Here is a 24,991-nt window from a genome sequence, read left to right as displayed (position 1 = left end):
CCCAGCCAGGGACCTTGATCCTTGGCCCAGAGAACCCCGGCCCTAGCCCTATCCTGCTGGTCCGCGTGCCCGCCGAGGGCACAGTCCTCGCGGAGGGCAGGAGGAACAGAACCCCGCCCCCAGCGCGCTGACCCTGCAGAGCGCGGGGCCCAGTCCCTCCAGCTGGCACCGAGGTCCCCCAGCCCGGCCCCGGCTGACTTGGCCCTGCTGGATGTCACCTGAGCCGGGTTTGTACAGTTTGGGAATTTGCCATGATGTCACTATGGGGAAAAGGAAAGCCTGCACTTGTCCCCTCCACTGGTACCGCACCCTTCCTACCACTGCCCTCTTCCCCTGGACCTACTCTCTTCCACAGGATCTCTTCAGCCTGGCATTAACCTCATCACACTGCTCTCCTCCGGAGCACTGCCCCTTCCGCTTGGTACTACCTGTTGCCCCACCACTGCCTTCTCCCTCCAGACGCTGATCTACATGCCCCTTCATCCTGGCGCTATCCTCTCCCACGAATACCAGCTCCTCCCTTATACTGCCCCTTCCTCTCACACTGCCCCCTTCCTGGGCACCGTCCTCCCTCCTGGGCACCGCCTGTGCCTCCCACATGCCCCCTCATCCTGATCCTGCCTTCTCCCGCACACTGCCTGTTTCCTGGGCCCGAGCCTCTCCCCTGACACAATCTCTTACACTGCCCATACACTCTGTGCTCACCCCACCCTCTGCTCTATCCTTCTTTAGACCCTGGTAGAGAATGCAGATCCCCAGCAGGCTGTTCCCCATGGTGGTGAGACGTCAGTAGCTACTCGAGTTTCTCCTTGGGACCTGCCAAGGAAAAGCGACCTCTGTACGCCCACACCCTCCTCCCAGGAGCGGCCTCCCGGCACCTAGACATCTCTTCCCTCCGGCCTCAGCCCTTCACCTTCCCTCCCCACCTCCACCCTGGTGCACCCCACAGGCCGGGTTACTCCAGGTGCGACTCCCAAGAGGACCAGCAGGTAAGGGAAGGAGGAGGAAAGAGGATGAAAGAGATCGAGAGTCTCAATTCCGAGCATCACCCCCTCACGCCCGCTGTCTGGGCCTAGCGTCTCCCAACGAGTCCCTTCAGCTTTGCTTCTCACCCTCGACGAAGCAGAAGGGCCTTGCCAGGCCCGTCTGGCCCCTCCGGAGAAGCAAGAGAGGGCGCCACTCCTGAGAGATTGAGCGCAAAGAATCTGATTAAACGGTTCAGCAGACGCCGGCCCCAGGCCCTGCTGAGCCCCAACGTCTCCGGCTCCTCCTGCTCCGGCACTAGGCGCCGCGGGCCTGGCCCGGCCCTTCCACGTGCCAGCGGACCCGCCCCCGCTTGGCCCCAATTGCCCCTCTCAGTTCCTGGCCTTTGAGCAGAGGGAGCGCAGGTTAGCACGTTCCAAGCGCCCCCTGCCGCCTCCCCGGAGCCTCGGAGGCGGCCGCAACGCAGACCCCCGCCCGGCTGGGCCGGCCCCTGTGGATGGCCCGGCGGGCGGAGCAGCACAAGAGGGCACCGCCCTCGGCCCGCCCGCCGAGGAGGGGACGCGAGCTGGAGGTTGAGCCCGAAGCGCCTGCACGGGGCCCGCCGCACTCTGCACTCGGCCGCCCGGGCGGCGGGGACGGGACGGGTGCCGGCGCGGGCTCTGCCGGCCGGGAGCCGAGTCCGGGCCCGAGCCCGAGCCGCACCGGGAGGCCAGAGGACTGTGGGCGGAGATGGCGGCCGCGTCGGCCGCGACAGTGGCGGAAGGGATGGAGCCGCGGGCGCTGCAGTACGAGCAGACCCTGGTAAGTGAAGCCGAGCGAAACCCTCAGGAGTGCACTCCGGTACCGCTGCTCTGGGTTCTCCTTGGAAGCGCGAGGCCCGGGGGCCTACCCTAAGCCCGCCCAGAAGTGAGCTGGGGAAACTGAGGCTCGAGGGCCTGAGAGGCTGGAGAGCTAAAGGGGGGGGAGTGGGGAGGGGGCTGCAGAGGACAAGGACATCAGGTGCTTGTCCCAGGTGTCCTTCTCTTTACCACCCCCACATACACACGTTTTCTCTGCTCCTCCTGGACTGAAGTCTCAGCACCCCACTACCCCCTCCCCAGCACCACTCACACCATTGAACTTTTTCTCTCTACCCTCCTATCTCCACCATCCAAGACATTCCCTCTATCCCCACTAAGTGTGTGGCACTGTACTAGAATTAGAAACAAGACTGTGTGGAAAGATGGCTCAGACCCAAACCTAGCCCCCAGCCCTTACCCCTGGGGGACTGGCAACCCAGCATTGGCAAGAAGCCCTCAGGGGATTCTCTGGGGGGAAAGAGCTTTTCCTGTACACCGCCCCCCACTCTTGGTACAGGAGCTTTAGGGAGGATGGGTCAAGCGAGAATGGGTGTGGGAATTGGGACCTTTGTCCATGCTGACTGGGTATCCAGCCCCCACCCACTTCAGGGGTGTCCCTTGACCTCATTAAAAGCAGGGGTCCTGGGGCTGTGAGCTGACTCATGGCTACCATTACAACTTAGTGTTTGAGAAGCCTTTTGCCCCTTCTTGTGTCACTAGGCGGAGGACCCAAACTCTAGGGAAGGGAGTGGGCCGGTGGCTCCTTCTTACCAGCTTGGGTTGGAATTTGCTCTGGAAGGAGGCTGGGAGGGAGCCTCTCCAGGAGGAGGGGTCCTGGGTTGTAGCTGGGGCTGGGAGGTGCCCTGTTATAAGAGAGAGACTGGATGAAACAGGATGACAGGGAGAGGTGGCAGGGACGGGGGTGGAGCCAGGGGAGAGGGGCAAGCCTTCGCATTGTGGGGGAGGTGTCTGTCAATCTGTCCTGGCTGAGAATGGGGCTTTGGTCAAAGAAGCCAGGCACCTGACCTCTGAAATGGTGTCTATCTGTTGCACCAGCCACATCTCCACCTCCTTTGCCTGGTCTCTATCTCTGGAACGAATCCTCAGGGTCATGCTGTCTCCCGAACACTCTCTGCTCCAGCCTCTCCCCCTTCTCCTTCTAATCCCTTTGTCTTTCTCACACACACTCACCTCCCCCTCCTACACTGTGTCTGCCTCTTTGTACTCTACTTTCTTTCTCTCTTTTCCTCCTTCCTTCTTCCCCTCTCTTCTCCTTTCTCTTCTCTGCCTTTCCCCTGGCTTCTCTTTTTCCCTTTCCCTCTCCTCCCTTTCCTCATTCTCTATCACTCTCTTGCTCTGTCTCTATCTTTCCCTCCCTCCCCCCCCCCACCACCAACCCCAGCCCCAACAGGAGCCCTTTGTGTCCCGAAGCTCTGCGGGTGGCAGCCGGAATCTACTCCTCCCCACCCCCCAACACACGCCCAGCTTGGCAGGTCTAGCTGAGGCTCAGCGACTCTCACTCTCCCGTCCCAGCACCCCAACATCCCCAGTCACAGCCCAGCCATCAGCTTCTGCCGGCCCCAACCCACCACTGGACTCAGGGCAGCTCCAGAGTGGGACTGAAGCCACCAGCATTCTCCACCCACCCAGAGACTTTCTACTCCCAGCTGGGCTGGCAGGCTGGGGGGGGGGGTGGTTAGGGGTGGAGAATGGGGACAAGGGGATTACGGTGGATGGGAAGGGTGCAGCTGAGTTGGTCACAGGCTAGAGGCCAAGCGGGAACGTGATAAGGATTGAGGCCCCGCCTGCTCTTAGGCCCAACTCAGCTGCCCCCAGCTCCATGAGGCCCTCATTGTTACCCTTCCGTCCTTGACCATCCCTTATTCTCTGACCTTCCTTCCTCCCACTTTCAGACTGCCTTAGGTTTTTCCATCTTTTCCTCCTCTGGGGCCTTCCCTCCCACTCCTCCTCCTCCATGCTCCCTGGGCAGGCCTGTGAGAAGAGGACGATTATTCTGCCACCCCCAGTGCTGTGCCCTGTACCTTGGCTGTCCCCATTACTCTGGCCAGGACAGCCCCCACGGTCTGTAATGTGCATTGTTTCCACACCCCAAGCCAAAGTGGAAACTGTGGGTTCAAGAAGGGGCATACAATATAGAGTCTGGGAGAAGGGGAATTGATGCAGGGGTCCCCACTCAGCGCACATCTGCTAATGTCCCCATATTCCCTGTTCCTCAGATGTATGGCCGGTATACTCAGGACCTTGGGGCCTTTGCCAAAGAGGAAGCTGCTCGGATTCGCCTGGGAGGGCCCGAGACCTGGAGGGGTCCACCTTCCCCTCGGGCTCCCCCAGAGATCCTGGAATATGGACAGAGCCGTTGCGCCCGATGCCGCAGTGAGACCTGGGTTGGGGCAGGAGACCTGGCTGTGCTGTGCTGTGCTGTGCTGTGCTGTGCTAAGGGGGACAGAGGCCATTAGAGCTACCCATTGGGAGGTTGAGGGTTGGGGGGCAGAGGTGGGAATACTTTGGTGCTAGCCTCCCGCCCCTCCCCGCTCCATTCTTCCCTTCCCTGCTCCCAGTCTGTTCCGTACGCTGCCATAAGTTCCTAGTGTCCAGGGTTGGTGAAGACTGGATCTTCCTGGTCCTGCTGGGGCTCCTCATGGCTCTGGTCAGCTGGGCCATGGACTATGCCATCGCTGCCTGTCTGCAGGGTAAGGACAAGGGCTGGCAAGGGGAAGGCTGGGAAGAACCAACCTGCTCTCTCCATGCCACACTTGTCCAAGCATCTTGGCTACTTGGCCACTGACCACTTTCCCCAGCCAGCCTGACTGCCTCCTCTTCAGGCATAATGACTGCCACTCCCATAGGCCACAACTTCTTGCCTCCCTTCTCGAACTGCCCCTCTTCCCTGTTGTGATCTTTGTCCCAATGAATGCCCTGTAAGGCCGCCTCCCTACCCCTCTTGCCCAGGCTGTCTGTGATGGATCGATTCTCCCTGGGACAGCTTGTCATATCAGTGTGTCCCAGTGGCTAGGTGGGGACTGGGTGTGTGCATCTAGGGTCCAGCAGCTCATCTTCTCCCCACAGCTCAACAGTGGATGTCCCGAGGCTTGAACACCAGCCTCTTGCTCCAGTACCTGGCCTGGGTCACCTACCCCATCGTTCTCATCACTTTCTCAGCTGGATTCACACAGATCCTGGCTCCTCAGGCTGTCGGTACAGTAAGAAAGAAGGGGAGGGCAGTGATGGGACCTCCTGAAACGGGCACATCAAATGACTCTCCTGGGACCATAACTTCTCCAGGGTCTGGCATCCCTGAGATGAAGACCATCTTGCGAGGAGTGGTGCTGAAGGAATACCTCACCCTGAAGACCTTTGTAGCTAAGGTCATTGGACTGACCTGTGCCCTGGGCAGCGGGATGCCCCTTGGCAAAGAGGTAACTCCAGATTGGGGATAGAAGGAGTCTGACCCAGTGGGGGAAGAAGATAGGCCAAGGTCAAGGTGTGCCCCTTCCCCACTCACCATTTGCTCCCACACCCCCAGGGCCCTTTTGTGCATATCGCCAGCATGTGTGCTGCCCTGCTCAGCAAGTTCCTCTCCCTCTTTGGGGGCATCTATGAGGTAAGGGAGACCCTGGGGGAAAGCAGAGGGGGAGGGGAGGCTGCTGAGGCCACGCTGACACCCATTTCCACCACTCTTGCCAGAATGAATCCCGGAACACAGAGATGCTGGCTGCTGCCTGTGCCGTGGGAGTAGGCTGCTGCTTTGCAGCACCTATTGGAGGTAGGCGGTCAGTCCAGCCCCTCAGCCCTGCCCCTGGCCTCACCTCCTTTGCCCCTCTCATCTGGGTCTGAGTCCTCAGGCAGGGCCCAGGCCTCATGTGGCACTCTGCTTTGCCCCCTCACAGGCGTCCTATTCAGCATTGAGGTCACCTCCACCTTCTTCGCTGTGCGGAACTACTGGCGAGGCTTCTTTGCTGCCACCTTCAGTGCCTTCATCTTCCGGGTCCTGGCGGTCTGGAACCGTGATGAAGGTGGGGGAGACCTGGGGGACGAGAGGAGCCCCTGAGATGGCTCGGGTGAGGGCCCTCAACACTACACCTGCCTCCCTCTGCTACTCTGCTTTCCTTTCAGAGACCATTACGGCTCTCTTCAAAACCCGATTCCGGCTTGACTTCCCCTTTGACCTCCAGGAGCTGCCGGCCTTTGCTGTCATTGGGTGAGGGGAGCTCAGGGAGCTGGGGTGCATTGGAGAGGAGGAGGTAGAAGAGGGAAGACCCCCTTTCACCCTGGTACTTCTCCCCTCTCTAGTATTGCTAGTGGCTTTGGGGGAGCGCTCTTTGTCTACCTGAACCGGAAGATTGTCCAGGTGATGCGGAAGCAGAAAACCATCAACCGCTTCCTCATGAAGAAGTGAGTTGGACCTGGGCTCCTCTCTGAGTTGTGCGATGGTCACAGTAGGGTGAGAGGGCCACCCTACTGTGGCAAAGAGTAGCCCAGTTAAAGATAGCACTTCATTGAGAAAATCAGCCAATGGTGTTTTCCGGAATGATTGAACATTTTGCCTTTTATATGAATTACCTCAAAATTGGCACTTTTGAATTTTTAGTCAAGGCACTTCACATCAAAGATTAAGACTTCCATGGGGCACCTGGCTAGCTCAGTCGGGAGAGCATGTGACTCTTGATCTTGGGGTTGTAAGTTTGAGCCCCACACTGAGTGTAGGGAGTATTTAAAAATAAAATTTAAAGGGGCACCTAGGTGGCTCAGTCGGTTAAGAATCCTACTTCAGCTCAGGTCACGATCTCATGGTTCTTGAGTTCGAGTCCCGCATCAGATGAGCTCAAGCCCCACTCCAGGCTCCATACTCTCTCTCCCTCTCTCTCTCTCTCTCTGCCCCTCACTTACTCGTGCTCTGTCTCTTAAAAATAAACAGATAAGTAAATATTTAAATATTTTTTTTCTTTTTTTTTCTTTTTTTTTTTTTGAAAAGACTAAGGCTTCCGGGACACCTGGGTGGCTCAGTCAGTTAAGCGTCTGATTTCGGCTCAGGTCATGATCTCACAGCTCGTGAATTTGAGCCTCACATTGGACTCTGTGCTGACAACTCAGAGCCTGGAGCCTGCTTCAGATTCTGTGTCTCCATCCTGCTTCAGATTCTGTGTCTCCATCTCTCTCTGCCCTTTCCAGTCACACTCTCTCTCAAAAAAAATAAACATTAAACAACAACAACAAAAACCCTAAGGCTTCCTTAGGCCCTTGGCCTGGACAGATGGCACTGCTCCCTGGAGAGTGTTTGAGCCTTAGTTCCCCCCCCCCCCCCGCCATTGAAGCACGGAAATGGGTGAGATTTTTTAATCTCCAGAGCTTAACTCTCTCATTTGTGAACTTGAGGATCGGGAGCGGGAAGGCCCGAGACGGGACTTTTGGGACTGACGTCTTTCAGAGAAAGGGCAGCCCACTAAACCTGTTCCCTCTGGCACCTTTGGTCAACTTCATGAGTGACCGTAGCTTTTCCCAACACTGACCTTCACTCTAAGTCACCAGAGAGAAACAAAGGCATAAACTTCTCCATACTGTCACACAGTGTGCCCTTTGGCTGGGCTTCTGAGAGCATAGAGAGGAGTCACAGCTCAGAAGTGTCCAAGAGAGGGCTGGAATGGGTTGGATTTCTGCTACCTACTTGGGGAATTGAGGGCCAACAGAAAGGCATTTGGGCTTATAATAACCCCAGACAGCCATCACCCTTGGGTCCATCATATCACGAACAGCAAAAGGGACCTTCTCTCAGAACTGTGTGCTTTTATGTAAGCACGAGGCTCTGCTGCGACCTCAGCCCTGAGGTATGTGAGGGCACCCAGACTGTTACCAGTCTGTAGTAGGTACACCACCCATGTTTGATGCTGTGAAACCTATATCTCTAGGCGCCTGCTCTTCCCAGCTCTGGTGACCCTGCTCATCTCCACTCTGACCTTCCCCCCTGGGTTTGGACAGTTCATGGCCGGACAGGTAACTCCAGGCAGAACAGGCACTTGTGCTTTCCCTTGGGATATATCCCCTCGAAAGCCAATAGTCTCTGCTCTCCTTTGGGCCCCTTCCCTTCACCCTGGCTGTTCCCCAGCCTGAGGCACCGTGTTCGCCTACAGCTCTCACAGAAAGAGACTCTGGTCACCCTGTTTGACAACCGGACGTGGGTCCGCCAGGGCCTGGTAGAGGAGCTAGAGCCACCGGGAACCTCACAGGCCTGGAGCCCACCACGTGCCAACGTCTTCCTCACCCTGGTCATCTTCATTCTCATGAAGGTAGGGCTCTTACATGTGTAGAGCTAATGCCAACCTGGGCTTCCTAGGTGCCAGACATTGTTCTAAGCACTTTCCATATAGTCATTCCTTTTAAGTCTCACAACACTATGAGAAAGGTACTATCAGTAGACCTTTTTTTAAGATGGAAAGTCAAGGCACAAAGAGGTTACATAATTGTCCCAGAGCTAGACCACAGAGTAAGATTTGAACCCAAGCCATCTGGTTCTGGAGTCTTCCTTTCTTTGATCCTGGGGGATTCTGGGATAGCTGGGAGCTTGTGCCTGATTGATAAGGAAGGTAGACGCCCCAGGGTGAAGCTGGGGGCTGCCTGGGGCCTGGCAGTGCCTCTACCTGTTTGAACCACCTCCTGCCTGCAGTTCTGGATGTCTGCACTGGCCACCACCATCCCAGTGCCCTGTGGGGCCTTCATGCCGGTCTTTGTCATTGGTGAGTCTTCAGCTGCCTATTCTCCTAGCCTCAACCTTCCCACCCACTCGCCGTCCCCTCTCTGCCTGGGAGTGGGTTTTGGTCCAGCCTCAGCCCCAACCCCACCCCCTGACTGTCCCCTGTACTGAATGACCCACTGGCCCCTCCCCCACCTTCTGACCCTCTCTCTTCCTAGTGCCCCCACCCTCCCCCTCCACTACCTGTTTCTCTTCCCACCCCCCTCCCTGAAGGAGCAGCATTTGGGCGTCTGGTGGGCGAAAGCATGGCTGCCTGGTTTCCAGATGGGATTCACACTGACGGCAGCACCTACCGGATTGTGCCTGGTGGCTATGCAGTGGTGGGTAAGTGCTCCAGGTCCCCATCTGTCTCCCAAGACCCCTGGCCACAGGGTCTGAGGTTCTGGTGCCCCCTGCTGGCAGGAACCCGGCTTCGCTCAGATGCAGAAGCCAGTCCCCAGTAGTGTACTGGGCGGCCTGGCAGGTCCCCGGTAGTGTACTGGGCGACCTGAAAGGCCCCCAGAGGACCATCCCTGGATGGGGAGGGTCATCTGGGACCTGAGCACCCTGAGGTGACTGAAGATGGCTACCTCCAGGGGCAGCTGCACTGGCAGGAGCAGTGACACACACAGTGTCCACGGCTGTGATCGTGTTCGAGCTCACAGGCCAGATTGCCCACATCCTACCCGTCATGATTGCCGTCATCCTGGCCAACGCCGTTGCCCAGAGCCTACAGCCCTCACTTTATGACAGCATCATCCGGATCAAGAAACTGCCCTATTTGCCTGAACTGGGCTGGGGCCGCCACCAGTATGGAGGGCTGGGCGACAAGGGGGGTGCGGGTGAGGGTCAGAAGGACCCCCTCAGACCCACCTCCAGCAAAGTCCTCAGACAGTGAAGCTGGGAGACCAGCCACCTTGCTCTCTCCTGGCCAGAGCTGCCCTGTCCACATCCTGGGGAAGCCGCAGCTAGCCCCACCTGATCAAATGAAGGCAGAAATACTCCTTGGCTCTTAGCCCTTGTCCCCATGGGCTCTGGGGCCTTCTTATGGCCCTGATGGTAGTGCTCTGGGATCCCTTCCCCATCATGATCACAAACTAAGTGCCTTTCTCTACCCTCAGGCAGTACCGGATGCGAGTGGAGGACATCATGGTGCGGGATGTTCCCCACGTGGCCCTCAGCTGCACCTTCCGGGACCTTCGATTAGCACTGCACAGGACCAAGGGCCGCATGCTGGCCCTAGTGGAATCCCCTGGTGAGACCAGGAGGGATCCCTGGTGCTAGGGGCATCTCCCAGGGTTGCTGCTCAGGAAGAGGGAGGGAACAGGAGCTCAGAACCAGTCTCCTTGGTTGGGCCAGCATTTGCCAGCCAGGGGTTCCCTCTGGTGCGTGGTCTGTGTCCAAGACCCCACTCTGGGTGTGAAAGAAGGCCGGGGGTGAGTAGGAGGGCCTCACCCCCAGCTCCTGAGTCCTCCCACCTGCTCTACCCAGAGTCCATGATCCTCCTGGGCTCCATTGAGCGCTCACAGGTGGTGGCATTGCTGGGGGCGCAGCTGAGCCCAGCCCGCCGACGGCAGTACATGCAGGAGCATCGAAATGCCCAGACCTCTCCACCGTCCGATCAGGAGAGTCCCCCTAGCCCTGAGACCTCCGTCCGCTTCCAGGTGAGCAGGGGAACCCCACAACCGCACAATCTTCCCAGATGTCACGTAGACTGGGAGGGCAATACAGAAGTGATCTGGGGCCATAGCCTCACCAGCCCCTTCCTGCCTCTGCAGGTGAACACAGAGGACTCAGGTTTCCCTGCAGCCCGGGGGGAGACTCACAAGCCCCTGAAGCCTGCTCTCAAGAGGGGGCCCAGCAACACCATGAACCTCGGGGAGAGTCCCACAGGTGGGCCTCTCTCCCACTGGCAGAGCCAGAGTACGGCCCCTGAGATCCAGTGGGAGCCCTACCCAACCTTTTTGCTTGAGCACATCCCAGCTAAGAGGCTGCCCAGATGGGCCAGGGGTAGAACCAGGACACCTCTCCTCTTGCCCTCCTCACCTCTCCTGGTCCTCGCCCTCAAAGATGACATTGCCCCCGGGGCCTTGTGTTTGGGAACACAGGGAACATGGAGCAGGCAGGCATCGCCCTCAGGAGCCTCTTCTGTGGCAGTCCACCCCCCGAGGCTGCTTCAGAGGTGAGTAGTCAGAGTCTCTGTCTCTTTCTTTCCAGCTCTCTCTCTGACACTGAGACCACCCCTCCATTAACCCTACAGAGCCTGCCTCCATTGTCCCTGCTCTTCTGCCCTCCTAGATGTCAGCTCTGTCCCTGCTGTGTGCTCTTCCTCTCAGCTCCACCACTTAACCCTCACCTCCCTCCCTGTAACATCAACTCCTCTTCTCTCTGGCTCTAACAAAGTTGGAGAAGTCCGAATCATGTGACAAGCGCAAGCTGAAGCGGGTCCGAATCTCCCTGGCGGTAAGTGTTCACTTTCTTCCTGCAGCTCAGGAGCACTGGACAGGGAGGGCTGTGGGCTAGCGGGATAAGCCTCCCCAAGCGGGGGGGGTACACCTACCTCCCCCCAGCCACTAGCTGCCAACCTCTGTCCCTCTCTCCTAGAGTGACTCAGACTTGGAAGGCGAGATGACCCCTGAGGAGGTAAGGTGTGACTGGACTCTGGACCCTGTTTCTTCCTGGGAGTGTTCAGTCATCATCTTGGCTGCTGTCCCCATGGGAGGGACCATTGGGTGGGAAAAGGGGGAGCCAGCTTTCAGGAAGGTGAGAGCAGCTATTGGCACCTTCCCCCTAATCCTCTGTCTCATCCTCTCAGATTCTGGAGTGGGAGGAACAGCAACTAGATGAACCTGTCAACTTCAGCGACTGCAAAATTGACCCTGCCCCCTTCCAGCTGGTGGAGCGGACCTCTTTGCACAAGGTAGGGTCAGTCGCCAGGGGCTGCCCTGAGCTCTCAGGAGCACAGGGTGGGGATCTAGGTCCTCCCACAGTTTGGACTCAGGCAGGTGGGGGGAAACAGGGTAGCAGAGGGTGGGCTCTGTGCTGTGTTTCAAACATATTGCCTTAAAGGATGGGAGGCCCGGAGTCAGGGCCCCTTAGCCTGTTCCTGCCTACCGCAGGCATCATTTTTCCTCTGCTCAGCCTTGCCCCCAGGGAACTCTGGGCCAAAGCAGCAACAAAGACAGGGTTTGAGCTGGGTGGAAGCCAGAGGGCCAGGCCAGGGTCAGAGCCAGGCAGGAGACTGCCAGCACCCAACAAAGCTGATACACCCACAACTGAAAAAAAAATTGGTGAGAAACAGGCAGGATAAGAAACTCTAATAAACAAGCTAGCAAATGTCCAAGTAGGGGTGGGGACACTGCAGAGAAGAGATAAACAAAGATGAGAAACGCCCAGTGGGGGGCTTGGAATGTCAGACCCCAGAAAGTCTGACTTAATAATGTAGGCCAAAGGAAAACTGGTAGGTACACAGGAAGATAGCTCAGTAGAAGGGCAAAATGGCCTGCAGACAAGGGGAGAAAACTTGAGTGCAGACAGGTTGGTGGAGGGTGAGGCTGACACTCAAGGAGGGCTGGGGCTCTCTGTGGAGGACTTTCTCGGGGCCTCCCCAGCATGGACAGTGGCCTCATTGGGCATCTTCAGGCTTCTAAGCGAAGGCAGGAAGTGCAGGCACACCCAGCAGTGTGCTGGGGTAGAAACCGAGCGGAGCATTTTAGCCAAATTGTTGACAGATTTAAACGTGCAAGCCTCCAGGGCATGGGGATGCAGGCAGTGGAGGAATACTCCCAAGGTCTGCAGCTCCAGCAGCTAGCCGAGGTGCAAGCTGAGCCTAAGAGCCCAGACAAGCAGGGGCTGGGCCAGGAAGGACAGGGCACAAAGAAAGAGAAAAGCAAAAGGTAATTTAAAAAAAAAAAAGCAAAAGGTAATAAAGGAACTTAAAAAGCCTTTGGGTAAAGACATCAGATGAAAATGACTGGGGAACTACAGTACAGTTGCAAGAAAAATATATATAGACCTGAGAATACACTGAGTTTTTATTTAAAGCCTTTCTTCCTAAGAACTCTAAAGCTTTTCTATCGTGTTGCCATTTTTTATAGTGTCCACTATGTGCCAGCCACTTGCTAAGCTCTACACACGTTTAATTTAATCCTCACAACTGGACTGTAAAATGGATACTGTGATATTCCAGTTTTTATAGATGAGGACATTGAAATTCAGAGAAGTTAAGCAAGTTGCCTAAGGTCACACAGCTAGTAAGCAGCGCAATCAGACTGGAATCCAAGATGGTTTGACCCAAAAGCCTGGGGATTTAACCATTTTAATACATGGGGAGACTGAGGCAGTGAAGAGGTCACTTGCCTGAGTCAGTACAGCAGAGCCAGGCCCAGAGCCCAGATTCCCTGGCCACAATCCCAGGATTCTTTCAGAAGGCCACGCTGTCCCTCTCCCTGTCAATTCACTGTTCCCAAGCCCAAGATGTACAGGCCCTCCAATGGGCTCCCTGGTGTCTAATTAAATTAAAATGAAAAAGAACAAAGTAGGTGTTTGTTACAAACTTAAAAATCAGAGGAAGAGAAGAAGCCTTTGAGAAACCGACTAACAAAAGTACAAAGAACTGGAAGTGATAAGAACATAAAAGATGAGAATTCAAAATGGCCTTGTAGGCCTGAAGAATCAATTAGTAGTAGCCCAGTCAAGTTCAGGAGGCGAACATTCACAGGGAGAGGGAATCCACTGGAGACTATTTAGGGACCTATGAGACTAGAGCTTGCCAGCCATACCAGCTACTTGCCACATTCATTCTGAAGCCACCTGCAGACAAGCAGGGGCAGGGGAGGCTAGGATGCCAAAGCTAAGCCAGCCCGGCTTTCCCTAAATCCTCAGCCTGCCATGTGTTAGCTAGCTGTGTAGCCTTGGCAAATTTCTTAGCCTCTCTGTGCTTCGCTTTCCTTATCTGTAGAATGGGGCTCGGAGTACCTACATCATAGGTTTTTCTTTGGATAAAGGACTTGATATGGGATACTTAGAACAGTGCCTGGCCATAGTAAGAGTTCAATATATGTGAGGAATGACTTCTACTACTGCTTATACTAAGAGGCAGACAGCGGGGGACTTGAGGGAAGGGTTGAAGTGTCCAAGAAATTGGTGTTTTCAGAAGAAGATGAGTGATTATGTGAGGCTGGAAGCTAGAGTGTCTAGCAGAATCTGAGACCAGCTGGGATGGCCTTAGGCAGAGTCTTGTGGGCTATTCTGGGGAGTATGGGCTCTAACTCAAGTTTGAGAAAGCTCATAGGATGGCAGAGCCATGCTGAAGGGAAGGGAGACCAAAAGCAGAACCCATGAGGATGTTGTGGCCTGGTCCTGGTAAGGATAGTGAGGGAATCAGCATGGCCAAGATGTTCAGGAAGCAGATCAGCAAGGCTTGGTGACTGCCCGGGACCAGTGGTTTGCAAACCTAAAAGGCATAGAGTCCACCAGAAGCTCATTCTAATTAAGATTGTGGAGAAAAAGAAAATCCAGGGGAACAATTTAATAGGATCCTTGGGAGAAGATAGAGGGATTATTAAACCATAAGAAGACAAAGCTAGTGGATTATTAAAACAGAAAATCTGATAATATAGGTTTCCCTTTGAAGTCAGATGAGGAAACTAAAAGGTAACATGTAGCATGTAGGATTCAAGTTAGATATGAGGAAGAACTTGGTAACCCCAACAAGTTATGATAAACGTATTGAAGGAACGTAGAGAAGCTTATTCTAAAACTGAACTTCTAACTGCTTTATAAGTACTGTCATGCCTTAAATGGAGAGTTAGGAAAGCTCTGGAAGCCCTCTAATGATTTAGCAACTGTATAAGAAAATATTTTTGAAGCTTTCAGATGGCTATAATGAGTTCTGAGTAACTAGTATTCAAAAAGCTGGGTTATTAATGCCCATTTTGATTCAAACATTAAGCCAAGAGACTTTACAAGTAAACTGAAAACACTGCGATAAGTGATAGGCCAAAAATTCCAGGAACTGCTGTGTCAGTAGTGTTTTTCAAGACATCTGGCCCAAGAAAATCTACTTAGAACACAAGGAGAACTGGTTGACAATTCCTGAGCTCTTGGTGATTACATTTGAAAGTTGGGGGGAGAGTCCAAAGCCAGAAAGACATGGGAGTTTGTGGTTGACTGTTGTTTCCCTGGACTTCAAGCTACATCTCAACAGCACCTGGGATGCTACTTGGGCCCCAGAAAAGGCAAACTGTATGCGAGACGTAGAGTGCTTCAGGCCATGATTGAAATGTCAGAGCCACGGTAAAGGACATTTTAACTGCCAGCCTGCTGGAGGCAAAGGGGAAGCATGCGTCAGCTACTAAAGTGGGGTGAGAGGCACAAAATTCAGGGCCAGTACCCCTAAAGGATATGGAACCTCCCTGCCAGATACCTCTGTGACTGATTGGACATCTGCACAGGAGCGGGGCTGTAGAGGGATGAAAACTATCCTTCTATAGAGGGATGAAAACTTCTGGAGCTGCAAAGTCACTTCACCACTGAGCCTCATACTGCCTCTCCTGTAGAATCGGTATCTCAGAACAGTACTGAAGTTACTAATTTCAGAAAGATCTCAGTGCATGGCCAATCATTACATGTCACATTTGAACAGTTGTTCTGTCCTCCATCATCCTCTTTCTAACATGGGATGAAGAATCCTTCCTCTGTTTCTCCACCAAATAAGCAACCTAAAGATTCCCTCTATCAAGTTTCTGAGGCCTGGCTGCAGAAATGTCCTCATTATTCTTTTCCCTCTGGTGGCCCTCCCTTCCCCACCCCCCATCTATGTATGGCACCACTCCTATTCCCCACCCCGGCCTTGTCCTGGGGCCCTCTGGCCTGTAGATGGTGTACATGATGTCCAGTGTATTTTCTCCCCACCCTGCAGACTCACACCATCTTCTCACTACTGGGAGTGGACCATGCTTATGTCACCAGTATTGGCCGACTCATTGGGATCGTCACCCTAAAGGAGGTGAGACGATAATGGCCATCAAACCATTTCTGCTTCCAAACAGGCATGCAGGCTTGTTTGTGTCCAGTTCACCTGGGGTAAGTGTTGGGGTGGAGTCTGAGCAGGGAGCTCAGAGTCCACACATCTGACCCTCTACCCTTTCTAGCTCCGGAAGGCTATCGAGGGCTCTGTCACAGCACAGGGCGTCAAAGTCCGGCCGCCCCTGGCCAGCTTCCGTGACAGTGCCACCAGCAGCAGTGACACAGAGACCACAGAGGTGCATGCACTCTGGGGGCCCCGCTCCCATCATGGCCTCCCCCGGGAGGGGAGCCCTTCTGACAGCGATGACAAGTGCCAATGAACCCCCTCAGTGGGTGGCCTAGGATGGCAGTGGCTGTGGCTGTTGGTCTAGACCGTGAAGCTCTCCTGTCCCGTCTGCCTTGGGAAAGGAGGCGCCTGCACTAAAGGCTGGAGCCCTAGCCTCCCTTCCAGTCCTGGGGTGCCAAGCTCCTCCTGGTTCATCCTACCTGGAATCCGACCCAGTGCCCACCTGTAGCAAGTGTTCCACGGGCAGGAAGATCAGCATCCCCCTGGCAGGACAGGGGTGGAGTCACTTGACCCCTGCTCCCCCTTTGAGGGGGAAACGGGTAGAACTAAGATGGGTTTATACTGGAACCTCCAATGACCAGATGTATATAGAGATTTACAAAGATTTTTATATTAATTTAATAAAACAAATTCTTAAATAGAACAAAATAAACACCTAATGAGCCACTTATATATAGAATGCCTGTGCCCATCAGCTCTTGTTCTTACCTTGGGCCCTCTTACCTGCCAAAGCCTACAAGGCTCGGAATTCTGCAGCCACCCAAACCCCCCACAGCCATAAAACTCCAGAGCTCACGGTCTGTGGAACACAGGATCCACAGAGGCCTCCGCTGCTTAGTTATCAACACGCTAGCTGGGGCAGAGGCCCGCAGTGCTATAGCTTTGGCCTTTCATTCAGCCGAGAAAGGCACTACCCTCCTCCCTCCCCAAGGAGAGACACTCCCACATGACTGTCACTTGTTGGCACAATTCCTGCCTGGCTCAGGCCCCCACAGACAACTGCCCAGCCACCCACGTGGCCCCCTTGTGGCCCTCTCTGGAAGAACATTGAAGTCACAGCTCCGTAGCAAGTGGAGCCATCCCTTCTCCCAACTCCACTCTGACAAGAACTAGGTGAATAGGGCAGCCAGGCAGGCTGTGAGCCGCTGGGATCCTGCCCACACATCCTACAAGGGGCCAGGAAAAGGGCAGAGGGTACATGCCTTCATCAATCCAGTGCCTCCCAGAGAATATCCGACTGAAAGAACAGACCAAAACCCCTCTTTAGGAAATAGAAGAAGATTTAGAGATGATGGAGAGGCAAAGCACAGCACGAGCCCAGCTGGGCGAGGGGCCCTTGGGGGAAACGGCTCAATCCTAGGCTCCAGGAGGGTAAGAGCCAGCCCGCCCTGGGATGGGGGAGGAGTCTGTCAAGCACTGCACATGGACTCAGAGGTGGAGAGAAGCAAAGAGAGAGGCACGGGGAAGGGGGAGAGGGGGCCGGGCTCCCTCCCGTTCCACCCCACAGGGCCCAGTCACAACCACCCCCTTAGGGGTTCACATCATCCAAGGAGGAAATGTGTATGTGGCATTTTTGATTTAAGAACATGAACATCACTGTCTGCCACAGCTGTAGCCATGCCCCAGGGGCCCCGGGCAACCCCCGGCAAACCCCAGGAGTGGGGGCAGGACATGCGCCCCCAGCCTGGCCCCTGCCTCCTCTCCAAACACTTTCATGCAAAACACACAACGGAGGAGTGAGTGCTCCCAGGAGCCCTCTAGGCTTTGGAGCTCTGCTGGAGGCCTCCAGCCCGCACTTGGGCACAGAGGCTCTGCCCCCAGCAGCAGCCAGGGGACGCATGCCACCACCAGGCATGATTTGGGTCACTGTTCCTCTGGCTCTGCCTCATCCGCGTCTAAGGACACCACCCCAGAAGAAGCTACATCAGAGGCTTGCCGCTGCCGTTCCCAGCTGCCCACTGGTGGCGGGCAGAGAGGCTGGCAGTCCTTGCAGGGGGCTGGCTCCTCCTCGGCGGGGGAAAGGCAGGACTCCATGAGGGGCGAGTTGTAGAGCGAGTCCTGGGCCTCCAATGGGCCCAGGCTACGGAAGGCACTTTCCCGGCTGGGGGGCAGTTTGGCGAGGAGCAGCTCGTCACCCAGCAGCTGGGAGGCCAGGCGGGCTGGGGAGCCCAGCAACCCATCCTCCAGGCTGCACAGACTAGAGCACAGGGTCTCTGGGGACACGGTCTGCGAGCAGTCGCTCTCAGGCTCCACAGAGCCCTGGCGCATAGGCCTGGAGAATCGGTGGCCAGTGAAGAGGTCCTGGAGGTGGGGCCCCAGGGGCAGCTGCCCAGCCATATCTGCAGGGGGAGAAAAAAGAATTAAGCCCTACTAGCCCCATGTCAATTGACCAACCTGGAAGCCACATTTCTCCCCACTCCACCCTTGGCACCCCTAGCTCTGGGGAGAGTGGGTAGGAGCTGGGTAACTGCGCAAGTCACTTAACCTCTTGGTGCCTCGGTTTCCTTAACGGCAAATTGGAGAGTCTAATATACCTACTTATGGGGTTGCTGAGAGAACAAAAGAATGTAGCACAAAGTAAGAAAGTAATAAATGCAGGGCTACCACACATGGTTGTGCCAGTGGTCCATTGCACGAGGGGAGCCTATCCAAGGCAGTGAGTGTGGACTGAAGTTCAGCCCACCCTCTGCTCATCAAGCAGCATGCCCTAGCATGGGACCGTGCCCACCAGAGAGAGAGGTGCTTTTTTGAATTTGCACGAAGGTTCTACGTGGGGTTGTGGTGGCCTCGGATAAATGTTACTATCATTACACCAAGGATCAAAAAGCAGGCCTGCAACTCAATCAAACGAGAGCATTTATGGTTTCGGGCTCCATCTTGGCCTCAGGCAACCAAATCAGTCACCTCTGGACCACAGCAGAACTCTAATGTATTGCTAGTCTGCTCGAATGTATTGCTCTTGGAGAATCTGTTAATTAGCTGGAGGGGTGGGGGCTGGTGGAGGCAATCTTCAAAGGCAAAGAAGTAGGGGTGGGGGGAGTGTTGTGAGGCATGAGCCTAGAAGCTACAGAGAAAGTCAGCCATGTGGTCTGGGGATTGGAAGATGAAAGGAGGGCTGTGCACAGCTGCACAGCCCCGCAGGGTCCCCTCTGGAAGCACTGGCCCAGAGAAAGGCCGACAGGCAGGTCTCAGATGGAATTTGAGGATGCTGAGCATGAGCCAGCATGGCCCTGTGGGCGGTCCAGGCCCAGCACGCCTTCCTGTTTGTCTGGGGCCACGGCCCTGTGAGGTGCTACGCTGCTGTGGCTCATCTGTGCTGCCACAGCTGGCCAGAAGGCTGCCCTGAGAGGGAAAGGTGAGGCACAGCAGACCCTCCCAGAGACACAGTTGCACAGAAGGTATCGGTGAGGTCTCTGGACTACAAGGCCCAACGGCACAGGCAGAGAAGGCTCCGCACCTATGGGAAAGGAACTACTCCATTTCCAGGTGCTGACTGCCCCCCCATGAGCGTGGACAGCCCTCTTGCCCCTGGAAATGTCAAGGACTGCCTGGACAGGGTCTGCACCCCACCCCTTCCAAAAGCCTCTGAATCACAAGGCCTCTCATTCAGTCCCACCCCAGCTAGGGGCACGAGCATGGACTGCCCCTCACCTGAGTCAGTTCCTCCAGGGTAGTCTTCATCATAGGATTCATCGGTGGAATCCTCACCATCCACCGAAGACCACGCCCGGAGCTTGGCTTCTGCAATGGCAAACTGCTCGGCCACTCCTGTCGGGGAGGACACGGAATTCATTAGCGGAGAAGGTTCGTTAGCAGAATACATTAGAGGAAGAATTAAGACTAGGGCTCAGCTTGGAGACAGGAGAGGAAAGAGAGAGGGGTATGGAAAGACTCCAACCTCCACATCAGGTGTGAGGCAATGGGAGCATCCCTATGACAAATGTGTGGCTGACCCCTTCCCATCCCCACCTGCTGCAAAGCGAGCCTCTTGTTCACCCTCGCTGAGGTCCGAATAGGAGGAAAAGGCTGATTCCAGGGCAGCAGGTGAGTCGCTTGGCTTGCTCCAGCCCTTCCATTCAATGAGGTGAGCCACTCGGCCCTGGGCCATAGCGGTGGGCTTGGTCACGTGGTCCTTTACCACCTGGGAAATACCTGCAGGTGGGGCAGAGGGAGGCCTGGTTAGGGCACAGGCCAGGGAGCATCTGAGAGGGGAGTGGAAGGGTGGTGGTAGTTTGGGTCCACATGTGCCTTTGGATGGGAGGAGGAAGCTGGGATTCATCTGAGAAGGGGAGGAAAAGAGAGATCCCAGCAAGAGCTCACAGGATACAGTCCCCAATGTGTATGTGCAAAAGGAAGAAGGAAGGACAGAGTGGCCAAAGGTATGGGAAGGGGGTGCGTACCATGCAGGGAAGATCTGGCCAGCGCAGCAATCTCCTGGATAGTTAGGGCTCTCCGGGACTTGGGCAGCATCGCGACTGTGTCTCCAACATTCACCTTGGGTGACAGCATCAGAGAGTCAGTGCCCCTCTGACACTCTGTAGCATCCCTACATGCCCATAACCCACCCAAGTTGTCAAGGGAATATGGGAGCTGGGAAGAGACGCCAGGGCAGCACATATGTCTCAGTGGCTGCTGAGACACGTAAGAGAGAGGCTAAGAAGCCAGGATCAGCAAGCTATGTGCTCCCAAGGAGCAACAGAGATCCAGGCGGACCCAAAGGAGCAGAACTGTAGCTATCACCCCTGCCCCACCTTCTCAGCTCCCAAAGGGGAAGGAGGCAATCTGGGAAGTCAAGAACCTTTGACAAGGAAAAAGAGGAAGGGAGAAAGCTATGGCATCAAGGACTTCCTCCAGGTCCTCTCCTCTTTGACCATCTCCTCTCAATCCTCCAGCTGTTTTTACAGGCTACCAGGGCCACAGACTCAGCATGACCCAAACCAAACCCAACACCTTTGCCCACATCTGGCCCTGCTCCCCAGCTTCTTTACTCGGCATCACGCATTTGCCCATTCAGTCTGGCTCCAAGCCTCAGCATGACCGTCAACTCTCCCCTATGCTTTGCTCATCCTTTCGGCTCCCACTGCCCCTGCCTTCCCTTCCTGAAGCCCTCAATACTCCGTGTCCAGATTAGCATAGTTGGACACCCATGAGCTCCTCCAATTCCATGCTATTTTCTTAGCCTAGGATGTTGTGTAAGTGTTCCTCTCCCTCCTCCCCATGGCTGGCTAGCTCCTTCTCATCTTTTGTCTTGGCTGAAACATCATTCCCTCAGAAGGGTCTTCCTGGCCACCCAACCAGTTTTCCATCCTCCTTCTGTAACAAGTCACCATCCTCTATAAACGTACCCTGTGTGTGTAATCATGGCCCACTTTGTGTGTTTCCTTATTTGTCGCTGGTCTCCCTCACTGATCTTTAGCTCTTGAAGGAATTTGGTCTCTTTTGTCACTGCTGCACCCCAGTGTTTTAGCACAGTGCCTGGTACACAGTAACCTTTCTAAACACATAGGCTGAGTGAATGAGGCAAAGTATAAATGTAAACAAATAATTTTCCTGGAATGCAACTGGTCACGTGTCCCTATTTAAAATCTTTTCTGGGCTCCTCTGCTGTCCAATGAAGTCCTAGTTTCACAGCAAGGCACAGAATGAGCCCACTCTGTGAGCCCCCTGCCTCCTTCCAGGCCTTGGAATCCATGACAGATCTCCTCTGCCCAATAAAACCCCACTTTCACCTTCCCTGTCAGCAAGCATCCCTCCTGCCACCAGGCAAAGGAACCTGGCTTTCCCCTGGGCTAAGAACGCCATCCTTGCCTGACAAAATGCTCCCTACCATTTAAGGCCTGACTCAAGTGTCACCTCCTATTATATTTTCAGTCCAGTCTTCTCTCTGTTTCTTCTTAGATACCCCCCCTCCCCGCCCCCACACCCACCTCAGCATTGCCCTTCCATCTCTCCTGAGGGATCTCAGGATGGCAGGGCCTGACTGATTCACCTAGGTTCCTACCTCCACCCTACACCTGGTTCAGTGCTCCTCGGCAAGCCCCGTCAAATGTTTCCCTCAATGAATGAATGAAGTTGGAAGCACATGACCCCTCCCTGGCATTGCCTAGCTCCCACCCCTCACAAGAGGGACTCCACCTCCTCCCTTGACCTCAGGCCCACCCTCTGTCCGCACCGCGCCCCCCCCGCCCCCCCCCCTCCCCGGCGTCAGTACCTGGCTTACATGGGCCCCAGGGTGGCGCCGTTAGCTTCCGGCCAGGCCTGGGGGGAGGAGCACCTGCTGGGTGTTTCCTGGCTGGCTCTCCCTCCCTCCCCTCACTGCCCCCAGCCACCGCCATCCGTGCCCGGCGCTGCGCTGCGCGCAGCTGCGGCCCAGGCCCAGAGAAAAGGTGTGTGTCTCCCTGGCAACCCATCACCATGCAACAGGATCTCCCGGGATACGGCCTGGGATGCGCTGACGTCAGCGCCCAAGGCGCGAGCAAAGCCCGCCCGCTGGCACCACGCCGAGCAGAGCAGACCGGCGCGGGGGCGGCCTCGGGCCCCGCCGGCCGGATAGCGCCTCCGCTCGCAGGAAAAGAGAGCCAGAAGCAGGCTGTCGAGGCGGAGGTGGGGGATACAGATCCCCTTCATGTGAATGCGGCCCCCCTTCCCCCTACCAACACCAGGGGCCCAGCACCTCTGGCAAGTCCTGGCTGTCCACGGAGGAAGGGCGGGAGGATCGGCTCCAGCCTCGGAGGGTCCGAGCAGATCCCAAGGAAGATAGAGAGAGGCCCCGAGGAAGTTCGATCCACTCCACAGCCCAAGCCGGGTCCGAGGCCACTGAGGGGTGGGGGAAAGGCTGTTCACCTGGGCTCTCACTTGTGCCAAAATCCTCATTTTTATCGCGCTGCCATATCATTTTTCCTCACCCCTCTCCCCTTCCCAATATCAGCAACCACCTGGTGCTCTCCACAATTCTGAAAGCCCCTATCCCACATTCCTGACCTTCAGGCCCCTGGGACCACTTTGTGGCAGCCCACTGGCCCCCTTCCTCCTCTGGATACATTTTACCGTCAGAACCCTAGGGATGAAACCTACACTTTCATAAATTCTGAATCTTGGGTTTCTCGGCCTACCCATTCCTCTTGGAAAGCACACCGCAATCTTCCACCACCATCGCCATCCTCCTCCCCACTACCACCTTGGACCCTTTACAGCCTTGCTGCCTTCCTTCTCTTGGTTCTTTCCTCTCGCCAGCATCAGCTGGTATGCAGCTCTTTACTCTTCTCTTCTGACAAACCCATGATTTTTTCTTACTTTCATCCCAGTCCCCTAAGGCTTTTTTCCTGATGCCCTGTCTGGCCCCAGCCTGGTTGTTCTTGTATCATCCTGGTTCCCACTATCTAAACCAGAGTAATTTTCCTTTTGCCACCTGAGCACCCAATTCCTCAGCTTCCCCTTACCTCCCAGATCACATCTACAGTCCCTGGTCTCACCTCTGCGACTCGTCTGACAAGTCCATCGTCCTCCAGGCCCTTCACGCTGCCATAGAAACATTTTGCCCAGCACAGAAATCATAGGCATGCTGGCTGTGTTGATGCAGAGAACCAAAAGCCCAGAACTGCTCCAGGCTCAGCTCCCAGTTCTATTCTTATTTTGGCTCCGGATGCTGAGCCAGTCCCCTCCCCACTTGGAACCTGTGCCTAGTCACAGAAGGAGAACACTCCTGCTTCATGGCTTTGAGGAGGTGGGAGTGCCAGGGGCCCAGCAGAGCTCTCTGAAGCTCAGGGAGCTGAGGCCCATCCCCTAGACAGTGCCAATAGGCAATGTACATCACAACTGACCTTTAGCTGGAGTAGCCGTCTCTGTCCCTGAGCCTCAGCCAGCTGGTGGTCCCCAGAAATGCTACCAACCAGAAGGAAGACACAAGGTTACAGGCCATCCCTGGCCCCAGGCTGGTACCTAATCAGGGCTCTCAAAGCCAGTCCTAAGGTCAGCCAAATTCTCCCCTGACTACAGGAGGAATGACTTCCTGAACCCCAAGCCTTAGCAGGGCCAGAGGGATCAGAGCAGCCTGCTGCTTCTCAGCTTCAAAAGCCATGAGGTTAATTTAGGACTACAAATCCCAGAATTCCTCATGGGAACCAAGGAAAGTACAAATCTCAGCTAGTCTTAGCTTCAAAACATCTCAAGTACCAACCACTCTAAGGCCTGTATGACTGACCACCTGCCCTGAAAGCCCAGGACCCATTCCAAAACCTAGCCTTCAACTTCACGGGAAAAAAAACAACAACAACAACGCTGCCTGGCTTTGGGCTTGGAGACACCCAGGACACTTAAGTTGGCTGCTGGACCTCAGATGCATAGGACTATGGCCAGGCCACAGCATGCACCACCCACCATCCATGGGAACCAAGGCCCAAGCAGCAGGGATCAGCAGTTGTAGGAAGCCCTGACGGCCTCTCTCCTGGCTCCTCTTTCTCTACACAAGGTAGGATAATGTTTTTGTGGGGAGTGGGGAAAAGGAACTAAAATAGTAGTTACGAGGTGAGAGGTGATCAGGTGCTCACAGGTGCCCCAAATGGGGCCTCAGTCTCCTTCATAAACTAGCCGACTCTGGGCGGGGGAGTACAAAAACTCCGTGCTGGGGTGCTTGACAGCCTTTGCAGGCTACCTCCTTAAGGGTATTGGGACGCAGCTAGAAGAGGCAGGTTCCCAGCAGAGAGCCACTCCCAGGACAGTGAGAGGAGAGGTGTAGGCTGGGGGGCGGCGAGTGTGTGGGCGTGGATGGCCAGTTGCCATGGACAACTTGCCCCTCCCAAGGCTGTGCACCTCCTGCCACCTTCAGCGGTGGGAATCCAGGCGGAAAGACCACGAGTCTACCCTGCAAAACCCAGAAGCAGGCAGGCCGTGGGAGCGAAGCCGAGTCGCTTTAGCCCCCTCCCCGCTCCTTTCCGCTCCCTCCTCTTAACAGGCCCGCCTCCCCGGTACAAGCTCCTCCCCCTCCCGACACCGGCCCCTTCCTCAAGGCCCCCACCCACCCGCGGCCCGCGCACCGGGCAGCCGCAACCCGATTCTCCAACCCGTGCCCGGCCTCCGCCTCTTACCCTGACCCGCCGGACTCCGAGAGCCGATACAGCCCATGGCCGGGAACCCAGGCACGCTAGCCCGCGCTCGGGGCTCGGGCCATCGCCTTGCAGAGGGTCGGGCCGCGGCCGCCACCGGGGAGGGGAGAGCCCGAGAGAGGGGAGGGGGTGGGAGCCGAGCGTCCGCCGCCGCTCCCCGGAGAGGGAACCGGGCCGGTGACGTCAGCACGGGGGCGTGGCCACTCGCGTCACCACCCAAGGCAGG

General features: G+C 55.8%; 2 protein-coding genes across 7 annotated transcripts; one reads left to right on the top strand and one right to left on the bottom strand.

The window, feature by feature from the left end:
- The first annotated feature begins 1,647 nt into the window (after positions 1-1,647).
- On the top strand, positions 1,648-16,171 carry CLCN2 (chloride voltage-gated channel 2). Of its 2 annotated transcripts, XM_030330277.1 has the most exons (24): positions 1,648-1,785; positions 4,061-4,217; positions 4,403-4,534; positions 4,911-5,039; positions 5,127-5,260; positions 5,368-5,445; positions 5,529-5,607; positions 5,732-5,857; positions 5,958-6,042; positions 6,135-6,236; positions 7,748-7,832; positions 7,970-8,125; positions 8,503-8,572; positions 8,803-8,913; positions 9,165-9,378; positions 9,690-9,823; positions 10,060-10,232; positions 10,347-10,461; positions 10,677-10,750; positions 10,972-11,031; positions 11,173-11,211; positions 11,384-11,488; positions 15,491-15,577; positions 15,723-16,171. In XM_030330277.1, exons 1-24 carry the CDS (start codon positions 1,714-1,716, stop codon positions 15,915-15,917), a joined length of 2,712 nt encoding a protein of 903 aa, XP_030186137.1. In that variant the 5' UTR covers positions 1,648-1,713; the 3' UTR covers positions 15,918-16,171. The 2 variants fall into 2 exon arrangements, with proteins under 2 accessions (XP_030186137.1, XP_030186138.1); XM_030330278.1 differs by lacking the exon at positions 10,972-11,031.
- Positions 16,172-16,258: 87 nt separating this feature from the next.
- FAM131A (family with sequence similarity 131 member A) lies at positions 16,259-24,939 on the bottom strand. Of its 5 annotated transcripts, none has more exons than XM_030330282.1 (6): positions 24,748-24,939; positions 23,485-23,545; positions 20,065-20,158; positions 19,634-19,816; positions 19,316-19,432; positions 16,259-18,003 (listed from the first exon to the last, which is right to left on the bottom strand). In XM_030330282.1, exons 3-6 carry the CDS (start codon positions 20,132-20,134, stop codon positions 17,528-17,530), a joined length of 846 nt encoding a protein of 281 aa, XP_030186142.1. In that variant the 5' UTR covers positions 20,135-20,158; positions 23,485-23,545; positions 24,748-24,939; the 3' UTR covers positions 16,259-17,527. The 5 variants fall into 5 exon arrangements, with proteins under 5 accessions (XP_030186142.1, XP_030186140.1, XP_030186139.1 ...); XM_030330280.1 differs by lacking the exon at positions 23,485-23,545 and adding an exon at positions 22,338-22,480; XM_030330279.1 differs by lacking the exons at positions 23,485-23,545; positions 24,748-24,939 and adding exons at positions 22,338-22,480; positions 23,137-23,435.
- Between the last annotated feature and the right edge of the window lie 52 nt (positions 24,940-24,991).

This window comes from Lynx canadensis, chromosome C2 (assembly GCF_007474595.2).
Source record: "Lynx canadensis isolate LIC74 chromosome C2, mLynCan4.pri.v2, whole genome shotgun sequence".
Taxonomy (NCBI): domain Eukaryota; kingdom Metazoa; phylum Chordata; class Mammalia; order Carnivora; family Felidae; genus Lynx; species Lynx canadensis.
Note: the sequence above shows the minus strand (reverse complement) of the source record. Positions and strands in the feature narration are given on the sequence as shown.